The 18,941-nt window shown below is 35.8% G+C and overlaps 1 protein-coding gene across 4 annotated transcripts; it reads left to right on the top strand.

Annotated features, from left to right (window-relative positions):
* The first annotated feature begins 1,596 nt into the window (after positions 1–1,596).
* Positions 1,597–17,919, top strand: LOC106081941 (protein lifeguard 1). 4 transcript variants are annotated; one of them, XM_013244216.2, is made up of 6 exons: positions 1,602–1,703; positions 2,507–2,579; positions 12,872–13,152; positions 13,594–13,928; positions 14,001–14,249; positions 16,348–17,919. In XM_013244216.2, exons 3-6 carry the CDS (start codon positions 13,131–13,133, stop codon positions 16,705–16,707), a joined length of 966 nt encoding a protein of 321 aa, XP_013099670.1. In that variant the 5' UTR covers positions 1,602–1,703; positions 2,507–2,579; positions 12,872–13,130; the 3' UTR covers positions 16,708–17,919. The 4 variants fall into 4 exon arrangements, with proteins under 4 accessions (XP_013099669.1, XP_013099670.1, XP_013099672.1 ...); XM_013244215.2 differs by lacking the exons at positions 2,507–2,579; positions 12,872–13,152 and adding an exon at positions 2,638–2,742 and having other exon boundaries at positions 1,597–1,703; XM_013244218.2 differs by lacking the exon at positions 12,872–13,152.
* The last annotated feature ends 1,022 nt before the right edge of the window (positions 17,920–18,941 follow it).

Below are 18,941 nucleotides of genomic sequence, written 5' to 3'. Positions count from 1 at the left end.
AGCCGGTAGTGCCAGATTGTATAGAAAACCTCAAAACACGGATTTAAACTTTAATTAGACACCTAAACGCAACATGAATTTTATACGTACACCGTATTGGGCTTTATGATAATTTATGGGCCGCTTACATTTAAAAGCTGGTACTATGTTCTCTCTTCGCGATTATATTTTTTAGATAATTGATTGTTAAGCAATAAAACTTGCTGATTTCATTCAGTAGGAGGTGTTTTATTTACCCACTATGCTGATTTTCTTGCTTCAGGTGGAGTTACATACTATGAACGCGGATTAAAAATGCAACTCAGCAAACAAATTCCACAAAAGCGAAGCGCAAAAGTTGAAACATTTTCAGCTTGATGATTGAACTCGTGCATTATTTTGTATTGCCATACGTGAAGTAGTCTTTTTAGGCGTCAAAGTTTAAAATTCTTCAAATATTGCGCATCGCTTTTGTGGGATATGTTTGCAGAGTTAGATTTTTATTGTGTATTAATGATATGAAAAAAATTTTAAATACGTCCCAATGAAACTTTTTATAACATATATGAAACACGTTTCACAAATTTTAAACAATTAAAGGTGGTCTCATTTGTACAATAACCACAAATCATATGGTGCAATCCGCAATTTTGCCATCAAGCTTAAAGATGGTTTGCCAACAAACACAAAGAAATTTGTGTGCGTGTGTGCATACGTGTGCCTACATGAGCAGAGATTATGCGAGAAAGAAGATAACAAAAAAGAGAATGCAAACACAAATTTGACTACATAATAACGTCAAACCTGGACGGCTGTTAACAGCTGTTTCCGTGAGACCATCTCGTTAAAACCACTTTGAATGTAAACCATGGCGAAACAATAAAAGGTGGTATCATTTGTACAACAACCACAAATCATATGGTGCAATCCGGCATCTTGGCATCAAGCTGATTGTAGTGTGGCCAACACACGCGAAGAAATTTGTGTGCGTGTGTATATACATGTGTGTACATGAGCAGAGAATATGCGAAAAAGAAGATAACAACAAAGAGAATGCAAACAAAAATTTTTCATCTAAATACCGTCAAACCTGGCCCGCTGTTAACCAAAGAGCGTAAGAAAGAAGAAGAGCTGGCGTTAGAGCCCAATTCGGGATGACGAGTGACAAAGTTTAAAGACACAACATGATTGAATTGCTTACGATATTTCACTTTTCCTTTTATTCCAACTTTCGGTTGCAAGGAAACAAAGCAAAATACGAAAAAATGTTCGAACGAATGCCCGAATCAAAACAAAATATCCCGAAAATGTTGCAACCTTTAATGTGAATCCAATTGGAATATATCGAACAGCGTTAAAGACAACGCGAGTTATGTTACTGTATGGGGAAAACAAAGCAGAAACCCTCTTTTCTATTACCCCTTGAATGTAAATGTGCTTTTAATAGTACACAAAATTGAACGATAAGTGTGCAAAAATTGTATGGTGCCGCCGTTTTGAATGTTTCGATCGACGAGCCCCCGATTAAGATTTTGGACAAGCCACCGACGAAAAGCTTCGGCTTCGTACTCTGCTGCTCTCGAGAAATCGAGAAATCCAAAACAAAAAGTTAAGTTAGCTCAAAACCAGCAAAAACCGAAATAAAAAACAACAGAATAAAAAGAATATCAGAAAAAGTATTAATATTAATATTGTCAAGCAGAAAGTGTTAATTTATTCGAAAGGTAATCTTTACAGGATATTGTAAATATTTTCATAATCGACGTCGTAGGTACGAATTTCAAAACCACTTTTTGCAATGCAATTTTCTTTTTCCACGAACCCAAAAAGAAAAAGTGCACCGCTTGTGACTCACCATATCGCAGTGAAAAGGCTTCAATGGAAGCATTGTTTTTGTATTTGCTAAATAAACGATTTAGTGTGAAGGTGGTAAGGTTTCAGAAGTCTCAAAATTTACTTATTTCATGGGATGACGACATCAACATTGGCTACAGTTTAAATCTAGAACACCTTTGCTCTCACAATTCATCTACACTCCCACCTTTGCATGGTGTTGCCTTGACATCCCCACGGGGAACGGAAGTGGGTTGATCCTTACATTCTAAGAGGGATAAGAAGTGGACATCTAATTGCTGATACTGAACAATGTGTTAATGGACATAGTTTAACACTTAACATACGTTCATATTCACGCACCGTTCTTATTCATTGTAGTGTTTGCGTCAAGTTTGTCTTGTTTACCTTATCTTATCTGTGAGAGTTATGAAAACAATCTATGGCCAATACCCGTATAATAGTTCCTATTTGGGGTTTGTGGTTAGCTATTTGATGGATGGATGAATGGGTATGAGTGTGTGTGCGTTTAACGTTGACATATAAGTAATTGAATAAAAAGGCGATAATTATTCACAAGATTTAGATATAATATTTACTTATTCAGCTAGGCATATGATGTCTATTTAATTTGTGTATTACTCAAGACATTTTAATCTATAAAGATCTAAATTTTTTTATTCCTTTTTTGCAGGTATTTTCCATAAAAATTGTCCTTTATTGGTGCAAACAAATTACACTTAAGGCCCGCACATAAACGATGGCTGGTGAGTTCTTTAAAAGCTGAATTTAATCAGAGGTTTTGTCTTTCTTTCAAATTTTCAGCCTAGTTTTTGAACTATTTAAGTGGTAGTGAAGAAGTTTTCCCTTCGAAAGTTTATTGAAATCTTATCAAAATGTCTTGGCAAGGCGGCGGACCGTACTATCAAGGTGTCTAATTTGTTTTTCTTCTCATTCCTTGCCCTTTTTCTGCTAATGAACTAACCGAACTCTTCACAGTAATCATTTCAGAGCATGTTGCTATTCCCTCTTTCATCTCTACTAACACTATGTATTACTAGAAATCCCTGACGTAATTAGTACACAGACAAACATTCTAGCATTCTTGTTTACGTTAACCATGTAGGGCTTCCATTAACAAAAAGCTGTTCGAGTTGTTGTTTTTCTTTTCGTATTGTTTTTTGACACTAAAGTAAAACCATTCAGGTTGGTATTGCACACCCACAAAATGTTTTTCTTGCACTTAAATTAGAAAAAAAACACTTAGATGTGAAAAAAGTGTACAATTTACTAAGACAACAAACAAATGATGAAAACTAAAGTGGTAAAGTTGATATAAGTGTGCTCCATTGTAACACTTCAAAATACACCTCAATTCTAAGAGTCATACTTAAATGTTTACACCCGTATTCACAAAACCTAAAACAGCTTAATAGTAGGTTCAATTGACTATTCTATATAGAAAAATCTGTCAAATAAGCCTACCTTAATGCTACTTTAAGTTTAATTAATATAGGGCATTAATATGAAAACCAAAGAGACTGGAAGCCAACGATGACATCTTCAGTTCCACAACTTTAACTACATTAGAATTTATCAAAGATATTAAGATGTAAAAGAGCGAAATATAAGTTCTAGAATTCTTAAGAATATTAATATGGGAAACTTGAATTAAAAAGCAGGCCAAAGTGTTATAAAGATTAGCTAGCCCACCTATGAACCTATCTTAAAAATTAGTGTTCAAATTTTGGCGACATTATTAAAAAAAAAGCTATAGGTGGTCATGTAAAACTTTCATAAAAAAAGATGCTTTCAGGCATGTAAGGCTTCAAAAGAAGATCCCTTGTCACTGAACTCTCTTTGCTTTTGGAGATGGCAGTAAGTTGATTCCACATACAGATTAAGTGGGCGAAACCTCTTTTCGGGTCAGCTATCCAAATATATCCGAAACCGGTGGGAATTTGTATAAAGTTAAGTAATTGCAAATTTTGCCCATGAACATTCTACTAAGGAACAGGGGCAAATTTCTCACATATCAATGAGTGCAGTCCGATTCAATGATAAGAGGCCTCCTTTTTTAGCCGAGTTCGAACGGCGTGGCGCAGTGCGACACCTCTTTGGAGAGAAGTTTTACATGGCATAGTACCTCACAAATGTTGCCAGCATTAGGAGGGGAAAACCACCGCTGAAAATTTTTTCTGATGGTCTCGCCAGGATTTGAACCCATGCGTTCAGCGTCATAGGCCGACATGCTAACCTCTGCGTTACGGTGGCCTCCAAAAGTTAAAGTTATGTACTAATGTTCAAACACCGTGCAAATATCGACAACACGGCTTCACACAACCAACATTCCGACGATGATCCAGGAAAATAATTGCGTTCGATAAACTATACTACACCGATTAAGTAGAATTGAGGGGACTTCATCTTCTTTGGTGTGTCGAAGTGGTTAACTTTATGAGGTGCAATGGACGGAATATGGCCCCGTGGAACAGTATTCACGTGGTTGTTGATGTTGTAACAGTGTGTTATACACTGGCAGCCCTTGCCGATGAAGAACTCCATCGGGTCAATCCGGTACGTACAACCGGCTGTCATGGGATTGCTGATTCACGCGGTAGTTTGTTATTGTTGTAGCCACATTTTCATGTGGAGATTGCGATCCTCGTAAATCTTCTGCAAATGGGCAAGCTCGTTCCGGTCCGGACCGATCGCCGCAGGAATATGGTTGCAATTGGATATTTAACCAATAACTCGCCTTGTCATATCGAGCATCATAGGCACTCAGTATTTGTGCAAGAGCCGGTACCGCCCGACCTCTCATTGAGATTCTCCGCTCCATACCGCTGCTTGTCCGCGAATGCTTTTGCAGCTACTCCATATGGAGTATTCAACTATCCGCAATCTGTGAACGATAGCTCGCAGCTACGCCTTTCGAGACAACAAGGAATACTACACAGATCGGACCTCAATGTTCGAGCCTGTGTGGTGATCACAGCTATCCAGTGCCCTAAGTAGTTTGTCTAGCGCTATCGCTACAGCATCCTAGTGAATGTTATTGGACCTACCTGAAACGCTGAACTTAGAAGTCTAGATCATGAAGCCATGACGTCATTGACCTTCACATTCAGCTGATTTGGTATTATATCTAAATCAACTTTTAGACACAAAATAAACGCAGATGACATCTACGCATGGGTTGAAGCCATGATAGCACAATCGTGCGCACACGAGGTCTGATCAAAAAATTACCGTTATTTCCAAATTTCGTTGTTGTAGCAGTGTGTTGTACACTGAGGCGGCAGCCACTGCCGCCGAAGAAGGACTTCATCTGGTCAATCCGGTACGTACAACCGGCTGCCATGGGATTGATAGTCGTGTTTTGGTGTGTCTTCGATTTTTAACTATTCGAAACAATGGATCAAAGAGCGCGACTAAGAAGCATTTCAAGGATTGGAAAAAAACGGAATAAATTGGAAAAACTAATCGAGGGGGATTACTATGTAGGGGACAAGATAGTTAATGATAAATTAATAAATACTTTTCGAAAAAATTTAAAATTACGGTTATTTTTTGATCAGACCTCGTATACTTTGTTGGGTCTTAGATCATTACTTCGATGAATTACAAACGGAAGCGGATCTAGACAACATTCATGCAGACACAGTAGCTGATGGCAATCCCATGGCAGCCGGTTGTACATACCGGATTGACCCGATGGAATCCTCCATCGGCAAGGGCTGCCGTCTCGGTGTAAAACACACTGCTACAACAACAACAACAACAACAAACGGAAGCGGATCTAGACAACATTCATGCAGACACAGTAGCTGATGCTGTAAATAGCTACCGGGGAATGTAGTCCTCGGAAAACCACCGCCTCCCATTGCACCTGAAGAAATTGACATCCCCCGGAAAACCAGAGTGGTTCTGGCTCAGATGCAGTCGCCTCAACTCCCACAGAGCAAGAATTGATACCGACGAGCTCATTAACTTGAGATATCAATAGCTCACAATAACAAATTTAAAAAACGAGCCCAATTTCTATCTAATCCAAAGCAAGACTATTTGTGAGTCAGAAAAATAAATAAATAAGAAATTGATACGAACTGAAATGGATATTTATTTATCCAATCTTATGGACTTTTTTAAAATGTTATCGGCTTCATAACTCTCAATGAAGCCACAGTCTCTGTCGTCAACTCGAAATGTATCAATAATGAATAAACTGAGAAAAGAACCCTTTAGAGAAAAAATAAACAAGCAAACCATGAACGATATCTGCGCCCAATGGGGAGTCACGGAAAAAACATTTCCTCTACAACAAGTTTATTTTCTTAAGTACAGTACGGTTTATTTATCTTTGCTCTAAAGTTTGTATAAAGATACAATTTTGTGTATGTACATATGTGTGCATGCGTCTCCATACCTATGATATGGAAACTTCTATAAAAATTAGAGCAAAATATCTCTCATTTCTAGCATCACGATCTTTCATTGCATCATTCACAAATTGCCCACACATACAGTTGTGTTTATAATAATAGCAGTGTGATCCTCTAAAAAACGATTTTTTGTAAATATATTTAAAATTATTTTTTCACTCAGTTCTCTAAATGATGACAATTCAGTTCTCTAAATGATGACAATTTTTTATTTTCAAGTTTTTTGCCTGTTAGTGCGAAAATCATTAAATTTTATAATTTTTGTTTGTTTATCTTTCGAGACGAGCTCAATGATCGGAGATTTTCTTTGCAAATGGAAAGCTAGAGATTGCAACACACACCAACCACTATGGGACGCGTATCGTCTTTGGTAAGAAGACTTTTCAACCATATTAGGTATGATGGTTTCAAAGGTCGTTCGTTTGTATGTTGTATTTGAATCGTATTTATTGCGAAAACGCCTCTATAATACAGTTACCACATGAACCTCGCTGGACAAGCTATTAGTTATACCTTTTCCCAATACATGTGCTTTTGTGCAATGACAGCTTTTTTTTCTGTGACGATTACACTACTTCCGTGGTACACATGATTCTGTGCATCTGTTTGAAGTTGTATTGATGGCTTCCAACGCTAGATAACGGCAACGGCTCTCGCTACTGCTCCGTGTGCCCAGGTTCGAATTCCGGCCGGAGTCTGCCGATTGTTTATTTTCAAATTTTTTTGCCTGTAATGGCAAAAATCATTAAATTTTACATTTTTTTTTTTGTTTCTCTTTCGAGACTAGCGTAATGATCAGAGATTTTCCTTGCAAAAACGAAACGCGCCTCAAAGTGGTTGGTGTGTGTTGCAATCTCTGACTTTCCTTTTCCATTTGCAAAGAAAATCTCCGATCATTGCGCTCATCTCGAAAGAGAAACAAACAAAAATTAAAAAAATCCGAAGAAACGTCGCAAAAAGTATGAAATAAACTGGGTTTATTTGCATTTTGAATCATATTGACCTTTACTCGGACTCGGCTATAAAAATGAGGCCCCTTATCATTGAGCTTAAACTTGAATCAGACTGCATTCATTGATATGTGAGAAATATGCCCCTGTTCCTTATTGGAATGGTCATGAGAAAAATTTGTAAAAAAAAAATTTTCATTGCATATCGAGCATCATAGTCACTAAGTATTTGTGCAACAGACGGCGCCACCCAACCTCTCACTGAGACTCTGCGCGCTATACCGCTTATTGTCCGAAACTGCCGTTGCAGCTACTCCGTATGGAACATTCCACTATCCGCAACCTGTGGACGCGCGCACAAAACCTACTAATGTCTATTTTTTTGTCGATTGCCATTATAATGAACCCCTCCAATTAATTTGTTTTCGTTTGGGAGGTTGTAGTAATTTTAATGCAAGAAATGAATACGTGGTTTAAAGAGGAAAGGGCCCCAACACCCCGCCCAACTAGTGCTAGCGAAAGAATGATCCCGCAGTCCTAAGTCTCTTTAAATTATATGAAGCACAAATCTCAAGTTTTCAGAATAGGCATCCCGAAATTTATTCGTGAACATTTAAGAACTTTAATTAGGTATACAATAACTTAGTTTGTATTAATTTTGTATTATTTGTACTTAGGTATGTATGTAAGCTATGAAATAAATTTTTTCCCCAATTAGGCTTTGATATTACAAAATAAATTGAGTTGAAATTGAAAATTATGTATTGGGCAGGCGTCTGTCTAGACCCTGTTTCATCAAATTTGCAACACATCGAAATATCCATTTCTGACCCTTTAAAGTATATATATTCTTGATCCGCATAGAAATCTAAGACGATCTAGCCATGTCCGTCCGTCTGTCTGTTGAAATCACGCTACAGTTAAAAAGTTTAAAAATGAAGATATTGAGCTGAAACTTTGCACAGATTCTTATTTTTTGTCCATAAGCAGGTTAAGTTCGAAGATGGGCTATATCGGACTATATCTTGATATAGCCCCCATATATACCGATCCGCCGATTTAGGGTCTTAGGCCCATAAAAGCCACATTTAATATTCGATTTTGCTGAAATTTGGGACAGTGAGTTGTGTTAGGCCCTTCGACATCCTTCTTCAATTTGGCCCCGATCGGTCCAGATTTGGATATACCTGCCATATAGACCGATCTCTCGACTTAGGGTCTTAGGCTCATAAAAGCCACATTTAATATTCGATGTTGCTGAAATTTGTGGCAGTGAGTTGTATTAGGCCCTTCGTCATCCTTCCTCAATTTGGCTCAGATCGGTCCAGATTTAGATATAGCTTCCATATAAAACAATCTCTCGATTTATGGTATTGCGCTCATAACAGGCGCATTTACAGTTCGATTTTGCCAAAATTTGGGACCGTGAGTTGTGTTAGGCCCTTCGTCAACCTTCTTCAATTTGGCTCAGATCGGTCCAGATTTAGATATAGCTGTCATATAGACCGATCTCTCGATTTCAGGTTTTGGGCCCATAAAAGACGCATTTATTGTCCAATGTCGCCGAAATTTGGGACAGTGAGTTAAGTTAAGCCCCTCGATATACTTCTGCAATATGGCACAGATCGGCCCAGATTTGGATATTGCTGTCATATAGACCGATCTCTTGATTTAAGGTTTTGGGGCCATAAAAGGAGCATTTATTGTCCGATTTCGCCGAAATTTGGGATAGTGAATTGTGTTAGACTCTTCGACATTTTCCTGCAACTTGGATATAGCTGCCATATTGACCTATCTCTCGATTTAAAGTCTTGGCCCTATAAAGGCGCATTTATAATCCGATTTCACTGAAATTTGACACAGTGACTTATGTTAGGCTTTTCGACATCCGTGTCGTATATGATTCAGATCGGTTTATTTTTAGGTATAGCTACTTAAAGGACCAATAGTTTGTTATACACAATTGAAAAATGACATATTTCGATATAGCTGATATGGGGCATAAGGTATGCATTTTTCACCAGATTTTGACGAATGGTGGTTTACATATATATACCCGAGGTGGTGGATATCCAAAGTTCGGACCGGCCGAACTTAACGCCTTTTTACTTGTTTTAGTTTTCGTAGTTTTGGGTTAATCCTCTCCTTTCTTTGGAACAGTGCTCTCTAAGTCCCACTATTACAGAAATTAATATTAAAAATTTAATGATAATAATGAGCGTTGTTGCCACATTTCTAAATTAAATTTATTCATACTCCTACTTTTTTGAACAAGGCGATTCAAAGACCAAAAAAGAAAAATATCAAAGGCATTATTATGTGCTTATATTTGTAATTTTACTTCTTACATAACGCCAATAGAATATCATTTAATTTGATGTTGGTGTACAAACAAATTTCACTCCTATTATTATGAACACAGCTGTATGTATATTTCGAGATATTATTCACATCTTTCTAATTAAAAGCATAATTTAGTTACTCTCTTGTTTTCGTTTGTGTTATTTTTCTTCGCATATTAGCTAATACTAATTAATTATCATTTAACGCAAATGTCGTGACATGCACACAGGTAGCCCTTTTAAAACGTGAATTTATCGTGTTCTTTGTTTTATTCTCCATAAGTTTACCAAATTGGTAAAAATTTATGGTTATTTCTCCTCTAAAGACAGCATGCACTAGAAACGAGTTTAATGCTTGCCTTTCAAAAAAAACGTAACTTCAGCTTTACAGATACGATATATCTTGTGTTCAGTTATAAACATCTTAAAACTCTCTGAATGTCGTCATTCTCAATTAACTCTTACTCTCAAATGGGGTTTTCATAATAAATAACAAAACTTCGCTCTCATTGATCCATTTTTATATGTAATGTCTCTAAACATACCATAGGTCAAGAACATTTTTATATCGCATTTTTTATAACTATTCAAAATGTTAAACAAAAGAAACTCAAAAGAACATGAAAATAAAAAAAATCCCCAAATACCCAATGGAATTTATAATTAATCATACCAGACTCATTCACATGGCGAACGAAATATTATCAGGTGGCTCATGTTTATCAATATCTTCTCTTCAAAATATGAAATCGGCATTTGTTTTCCTTATTCGTATTTCCCGTCTGACTGGAACGGTACAAAATGTGTTACTCGTAATATATTTTTTTGTAGTTGTTTTTATGAATATGCCTACAGTCTGGTTCATAATTTATGCAAACAACTCATGGCTATGCAGAAACATCCAATAAAGTAATGTTTTAGTAGCTCTTTTGAAGAGAATGTTGTCAGAGTAGGAGAGAAAGGAACTATATAAGAGAAACTATTAATGAAACTAATTGTGGTATGTATTTGATTTGTATGATTAGAAAAAAATTAGAAAAAATTGAAAATTGAATGCCTCGATAATAAGTGAAACATCGCATCAATATTCAACAAAAATTTCGATAAAACAAGTAAGAGCGTGCGAAGCTAGGCCGGGCCGAATCTTATATATCCTTCACCATGGATCGCATTTGTCGAGTTCAATGCGCATTTGTCGAGTTCTTTTTAGGCAAACAAAGAATATTGAATATGAACTCTTATGCTATTGGAGCTATTGGAAAAAGGAAAAAAGTGTAAAAAAAGTATATTTGATTAAAGTTCATTCTAAGTTCTATTAAAAATGCATTTACTTTCTTTTAAAAAGTCCGCAATTACTTTTTGGGCAACCCAATATATCAAGTTATAGTCCTATTCGGACTATAAAAGAATGCTGAACATTGTAGAAGTCATTGTGTAATATTTCAGTTCATTCAGATAAGAATTGCGCCTTCTAGGAGCTCAAGAAGCAAAATCGGGAGATCGGTTTATATGGGAGCTGTATCAAGCTATTGATCGATTTAGACCATAGTAGACACGTATGTTGAAGGTCATGAGAGAAGCCGTTGTACACAATTTCTGCCAAATCGGATTAGAATTGCGCCCTCTAGCGGCTCATGAAGTCAAGAACCCTGATCGGTTTATTTGTCAGCTATACCAGGTTATGTACCGATTTGCGCCGTACTTAGCACAGTTATTGGAAGTCATAACAAAACACCTCATGCAAAATTTCAGCCAAATCGGATGAGAATTGCGCGCTCTATTGGCTCAAGAAGTCAAGATCCAAGATCGGTTTATATGGCAGCTATATCAATACATGGACCGATTTGGTCCATTTACAATCCCAACCGACCTACACTAATAAAAAGTATTTGCGCAAAATTTCAAGCGGCTAGTTTTACTCCTTCGAAAGTTAGAGTGCTTTCGACAGACGAACGGACGGACATGGCTAGGTCGACTTAAAATAACATGATGATCAAGAATATATATACTTTTTGGGGTCTCAGACGCATATTTCGAGATGTTACAAACAGACTGACGAAATTAGTATACCCCCATCCTATGGTGGAGGGTATAAAAATCGGTTTCAATCACGAAATTAATTGATACAATTAATTTTTTAATTGAAACTGCTTCAATCATGAAAATGATAATATCAATCACCGTTTTTAAAAAAGGTGATTAAAAAAGATTTCAAATAAAAATGCATCTTCAATTAAAACAAGAAAAAGCGTGCTAAATTCGGCCGGGCCGAATCTTACATACCCTCCACCATGGACCGCATTTGTCGAGCTCTTTTCCCGGTGTCTCTTTTAAGGCAAACAAAGTATATAAGAAAAGAATTGCTATGTTATTGGAACTATATCAAGTTATCGTTCAATTCGGACCATAATTAAATTGAATATTGGAGGCCATAGTAGAAGTCATTGTCTAAAATTTCAGCCAAATGTAGTAAGTATTGCGCCCTTTAGGGGCTGAAGAAGAAATCGATTTATATGGGAGCTGTATTAGGCGATAAACCGATTCAGACAATATTCGACACGTATGTTGAAGGTCATGAGAGAAGTCGTTGTACAAGTCGTCAGTCAAATTGGATAATAATTGCGCCCTCTAGTGGCAGTCAAGACCCCAGATCGGTTTATATGGCAGCTCTATCAGATTTGTGACCGATTTGAACCATACTTAGCTCAGATGTTGGAAGTCATAACAAAACACGTCATGCAAAATTTCAGCCAAATCGGAAATGAATTGCGTCTTCTAGTGGCTCAAGAAGTCAAAATTCGCGATGGTTTTATATGCCAGCTATATCAAAACATGGACCGATATATACACTTATAAGAAGTATTTGTGCAAAATTTCAAGCGGATAGCTTTACTTCTTCGAAAGTTAGCATGCTTTCGACAGACAGACGGACGGACGGACAGGGCTAGATCGACTTAAAATATCGTGACGATCAAGAATATATATACTTTATGGGGTCTTAGGCGAATATTTCGAGGAGTTACAAACAGAATGACGAAATTAAATAGTATACCACCATCCTATGGTGGAGGATATAAAAAGCGTAGCTGAGACATGAAAAAATGTTGCCTTTTTCTTTCTATTCAATGTTGACTAAAAAATATGCCTGTTTTTATATTATTATTTCTTTTACTTCTTTTCATTAGCTATTGTTTCAAAATAACTGAGTTACTTAGGTATTTGTATGTTTTAGTGTATCTATAAGGAATGCTAAACAATTTTTAACTCTACTGTAAACACCATACACTAAGAATTTTTATAAAACATCGCCTTTCAATTTCAGCCACAACACTGGTATAGTAGATACGCATTACGTCCATGTTCCAGTGTACATATGTGCTAAAACAAACTGATATATTATCGTTATCTACCGACGATAACAGCGCCAAAGTTCTGTTTCCAATTGAGTGAAAATACTCCTACTGGAAAACGGTGGATTTGTTTTTATGTGATAACTAAGCACCACCTCTAGTCGCAACAATTGTCAGTTTAGTCAAAGTTTAAGGCAGTCTAATTTAAAAGTAGTATTCCTGTTGGAAAATATGTATCAATCTGTAAATCAAGGTGAAGAAAAGTTTCTTTGGTAGTAGTCAAGCGTATTCTGTTCTATTTATTTTTCTGAATGAATAGTTCTTAGTTCTATCAACTATGTATGTAGTTGCTTGCCAGCAAAACAAAATATAATTGCCTGTCAGTGAAACAGATTTTTTATATGGGGACAAACAAAACAGTTGTATGTCTCTATACAAAATTTGTATAGTGTTATCGGCAGGCTGATATATATGTACATGAATGTCAATTATTTCAATCCATATTCTAAGAATGTATCTTGAGTCATAGGTAATGCCAGTACTCTAAAGCTTGATGATTGGACATTTTTATTTGTAGCAGCATGATTAAGCTCATGAACACCTTACTAAACGTATTTAATTATTGTATAGAAGTAGTTTACTGATTATTATAATGGTATTTCTATAAAATCATTAATTAATGTAATTTTAATAGATCCCAATCAGCAATATTATGGTGGCGGATACCCCCAAGGCGGTGGTTACCCCCCACCTCAAGGGGGCTATCCTCAAGGAGGCTACCCTCCACCAGGTGGTTATCCACCACCAGGAGGTGGCTACCCACCACCAGGTGGCTATCCACCCCAGGGAGGCTATGGTGGCTCTGAAGGCTATCCCCCCGCTGGTTTCGTACCGCAACCAGGTTTTGTTCCACCACCACAGAACGAATATGGTGGCGGTTATGAAGATCCTGAAGGTCCTAAGAATTTCTCATTTGACGATCAAAGTGTGCGCAAAGGATTTATACGCAAAGTCTATATGATCTTAATGGTAGGTCTTACATATTCACCAGATGTGTGTAGGAAATTTGTCACTTATTATTATTTTGCCTTTCTTTTACAGCTACAATTGTTGGTTACCTTTGGCTTTGTAGCCTTGTTTGCTTTGCATAAACCATCAAAAGAGTTTGCTATGCGTAACCCGGCCCTATTCTGGATAGCTTTGGCTGTTCTCTTAGTGACAATGATCTCTATGGCATGTTGTGAAGGAGTGCGTCGAAAGACACCCATGAATTTTATATTCCTGGGATTATTTACACTGGCAGAGTCATTCTTATTAGCAATGTCAGCCAGTCGATTTGCACCAATAGAGGTAAGTATCACTGATATTCTATTTTAAAAAGAAATCAATATGCTTTTTGATTAAACAATACAAGAGCTCAACCATAAATTTAATCTCCACGAAAATCAAATTTAAAAGAACAATAGGGAAAATGTTTCGATGCCAGAAAATGCATTGCCAAAAACAACAAACAGTGAATATCGCTGAGAATGGGTAGAGATGGGCGATGGGTAAATACCCAAAAGGTATTTACCCAGTAAATTGGGTAAATAGCCAATAAATACATTTTTTGGGTATTTATAATTTTGCAGATATCTTGGGTATATAAACATTTTTCAAAAAATTGTTGATGATTTCGTATATAAACCTTTTTTAAGAGCTATAGAAAAGTTTTTTTCAAAAAAAAAAAAAATATAACGCATAAAATTCAGATTCAAATAGTCCATCCGCTTAGTCAAATTTTGGCATACTCTTTCCATCATTTCGGCCGGTATCTCACTAATGAATGCCTCAATGCTGTCTTCCAATGCGTCAATTCAATCGGGCTTGTCTGTGTAAACATGAGCTTTAACATAGCCCCACAAAAAATAGTCTAAAAGTGTTAAATCGCACGATCTAGGCGGCCAATTGACCGGTCCCGAACGTGAAATGAAATGTTCACCGAACTCGCCTCTCAATAAGTCCATTGTTACGTGTGCTGTGTGGCATGTGGCACAGTTTTCAAGTCAAGTTCAAAGTCGAGCTGTTGCATTTTGGGCGAAAAAAGTTCGATATCATCTCACGATAGTGATCACTATCACAGTAAGGATTCGCATCAGCTTGAAAGAAGTACTGTCCAATGATACCACCAGCCCATAAACCGCACCAAACTGTGACTTTTTCTGGATGCATTGGTAGCTCTTACAATGCATCTAGCTTATCTTCACTTCGAAGAAATCGACAATTCTGCTCATTTACGTGCCCATTGAGCGAAAAATTAGCTTCGTCGCTAAATGAAAGAAGCGCGCGATGAACTTTCTTAACAGAGTACGCATTTTGATAATAAAAATCAATAATTTGCAAGCATTGTTCATTTGTAAGACGATTCATGGTTTAATTATAGACCAAACTGAAGATGTTTGACAGTGTTTAAACTAGGTAATCGCTAAAAATTCACCCTTTATATGTTTTCCTCGATCTTCACATGCAGATATTTTGATTTGAATATTGTGAAGACTTATGTCTTCACGTCCAAGTTCTAGTTTTTTCCAAGAGGAAGTAAGAGCTTTTGGTCATTTGTGAAGAGAGTGAAGGGCAATTCATGAGCTATCCCCACCCTCATTAAAGATGACAAGATATAAACTGAACCGGTTGAGAAGGCTAACCTGTTTGCGGGAAATTCTTCGCTGCCGGAAAGCGATCAACCACCTACTGTTATTGAAGATGTATCTAGTTCTATGCCTCAGGTATATTTTCGAACATGTGGAGGCAAAATGGTTCTTGCGCATCTCGACGTAAATAAATCCCCGGGCTCGGATGCCATTTCATCACTTGTTCTATGCATATGTTCTTACATTACATTACATTCTGAAAACAGACGTTTTTATTCAAAAAGATACATCAAAATTGGAGACCTATATGAAATCTTATTTCCTGACATTTAAAAACAAAAATAAAAGTAGTTCGTTTGAAAAATACTTGTGTTCCTGTTTCGTAACGCTTAAAATAAAAGTTCATGCACTGACTGGTATCTAAAAACTCAACTTAATGCAATCATGTTGTTTCAAAGCATAACACCATTATTTTATAAAAATCGATACCAACATGGAAATGATTCTACCAGAGAGAAATAGTGATGTCAATCCGACCTATTATGAGGTAGGTAAGGTGAAGCCGGTATTACTTACATGAAAAAGCAAAAAATATTGGGACTTTTAGAACAAATTTAACAATTTTTTTTAACTGAAATCAATGCTATCACTTCTTAAGCTACCATTAGGTATAAATTTATTCGGAAATTTCTGATTTAAATGTTTTTAATAAACGTGGTAAATTTTCGCGCAACTGTCCATATGTTATGTTATACGATATGTCAGACATTTAAAAAGTCCACAGTTAAGTAACTATTTTGTTTTCCTATCTCCTACAGATATTGATGGCCGTTGGTATAACAGCTGCAGTATGTCTAGCATTGACACTGTTCGCTTTCCAAACCAAATACGATTTTACCATGTGCGGCGGAGTGCTACTAGTTTGCATGGTTGTCTTTGTTATATTTGGTATTGTGGCTATATTCTTACCGGGGAAAATAATGACGCTTGTTTATTCCTCGATTGGTGCACTGCTCTTCTCAGTTTATTTGGTTTACGATACGCAGCTTATGATGGGAGGCAATCACAAATATTCAATTAGTCCCGAGGAATATATTTTCGCAGCTCTAAATCTCTATTTGGATGTAGTTAATATCTTCATGTACATTTTAGCCATAATTGGCGCATCGAGGGACTAGGACTAAATGTTTATAAGATCTAAGGGAGGAGTGTACAACTAAGCATTACACCAACATACGATAATATGATAAACCAAAACCAATAAGAGATCAACTCGTTGCTTGATAATAATCTATTAACATAATAATATACACAACAAAATCGAAATGAAATTTAAGAAAAAACAAAAACAAAATTAACTAAATTTACTTACGTATATAGTATGTGCGTGTAATTGTTAACATACGTTATTTCTTCATCTTAATTTGTTTTTTTTTGTGTCTTAACGATTATCTTTGGTTTACAAGTATCTATGTTATATATATCTCTTTAATATTCATAAAAACCGCTGTAAAGATTTCCAAACCATACACATTGAAAAATCACTGTAAAGTTGATCAACTTATGATATTAAACACTACCTTTCCCTCTAAAACCGTTTGAATGGATTCCCCTGAAACAACTTAAACTTTAATCGGTATACTAATTCCATAGTATGTGAATTTAGTCATAGAGTTTAGTATATCCATGAATAGTTGTCAAAGTATTCTTCAGTCCCTACTTTCCAAACTTTCCTTTGAAAAGTCTGTCTAATGTCAAATTAGGACAGCACGAAAAAAGCCATTTCCTTAAACAAATTATAGGCCAAAGCATAATACGGAGTTATAAATGTGTATATCGACCCATCATTATTGTTGTTGATGTAGTGAATAAATATAAGTATTCTTTTAATATATCTTTTGTTATTATTTTTTTAGTTTTTCTCTTATCCTATACCAAAAACAGAAGGGGGAAAAACAAAACATAAAACCCTGATTAGTCTTAAAGTTTAATTATTAAAAATGAATTTACTTACAACAAATTTGTGTATTATTGCCTCAAAGATTATTTACTTTTATTTAACTTAAAAAAGGATTAACCCGCTCACATATATAAAGAGATATTGTTGGTTAATCCACGAAAACAATAAGTTTTGACATACAAAGAACGCTTTTAATTTTTCAAACCAAAAAAAGATCTACAACTTTTCAAATATCGATTATATATGCGTTTCAATTTCTTCGACAATTTAAAAACAGTATATAAATACCTAAAATTAATATGTAAGAGCACAGAGAGCGACATCCTCTGCTATTATATAACAAAAAGCGATTAACGCCTTAAGATACGATTGAGACAAATAAAGTAAAATTAAAGTCAATAAATTGATTGTTAAGGATTGGAACACAAAATTTTAAGTATTTTTTTTTATACCCTACACCACTACTGTGATACAGGGTATTATAATATTATAGTGAATTAGTTTGTTACACCCAAAAGGAAGAGAGATAGACCCATTGATAAGTATACCGATCGACTCAGAATCACTTTCTTATTCGATTTAGCTATGTCCGTCTGTCCATGTTAATCTGTGTACAAACTACAGGTCACAATTTTCATCCAATCGTCTTCAAATTTGGTATGGGCATGTTTTTCGGCCTAGAGACGAAGCCTATTGAAATTGGAAAAAATCGGTTCAGATTTGGATATTGCTTCCATATATATGTTCGTCCGATTTGCAGTAATAATGCAATAAAACAGTCATTTATTAACAGATTCTCTCGAAATTTGGCAGGAAGGATCTTCCTATGACTCTCTATATTACCATTAAATTTCATAGAAATCGCCTCAGATTTGGATATAGCTCCCATATATATGTATTCGTCAGATTTCCAGTAATTACAGCAGTAAAATGGGCATTTGTTGACCGATTCTCTTGGATTTTGTTAAGAAGGATTTCCTTATGATTCTCACTATTATTGGTGAGTTTCATAGAAATCGGTTCAGATTTGCATATATCTCCCATATATATGTTCGTCCGATTTGCAGTAATACAGCAATAAAATGGTCATTTGTTAACCGATTCTCTCGAAATTTGGAGGGACGGATTTTCTTATGACTCCCGACATTACAAGTGAATTTCATAGAAATTGGTTCAGATTTGGATATAGCTCCCATATATATAATCGTCCGATTTGCAGTAATAATGCAATAAGATGGTCATTTGTCAACCGATTCTCTTGAAATTTTCTCTTGTCTCTCGACATTACTGCTGAATCATTGAAATCGGTTAATGAAAATCGGTTAAGATTTATATATAGCTCTTATATATATATATATATATATATATATATATATATATATATATATATATATATATATATATATATATATATATATATAAGAGCTATATATAAATCTTAACCGATATGTA

The sequence above is a fragment of the Stomoxys calcitrans genome, chromosome 5 (assembly GCF_963082655.1).
Source record: "Stomoxys calcitrans chromosome 5, idStoCalc2.1, whole genome shotgun sequence".
Taxonomy (NCBI): Eukaryota; Metazoa; Arthropoda; class Insecta; order Diptera; family Muscidae; genus Stomoxys; species Stomoxys calcitrans.
The sequence above is the reverse complement of the archived record's forward strand: the minus strand, read 5'-3'. Positions and strand labels throughout refer to the sequence as shown.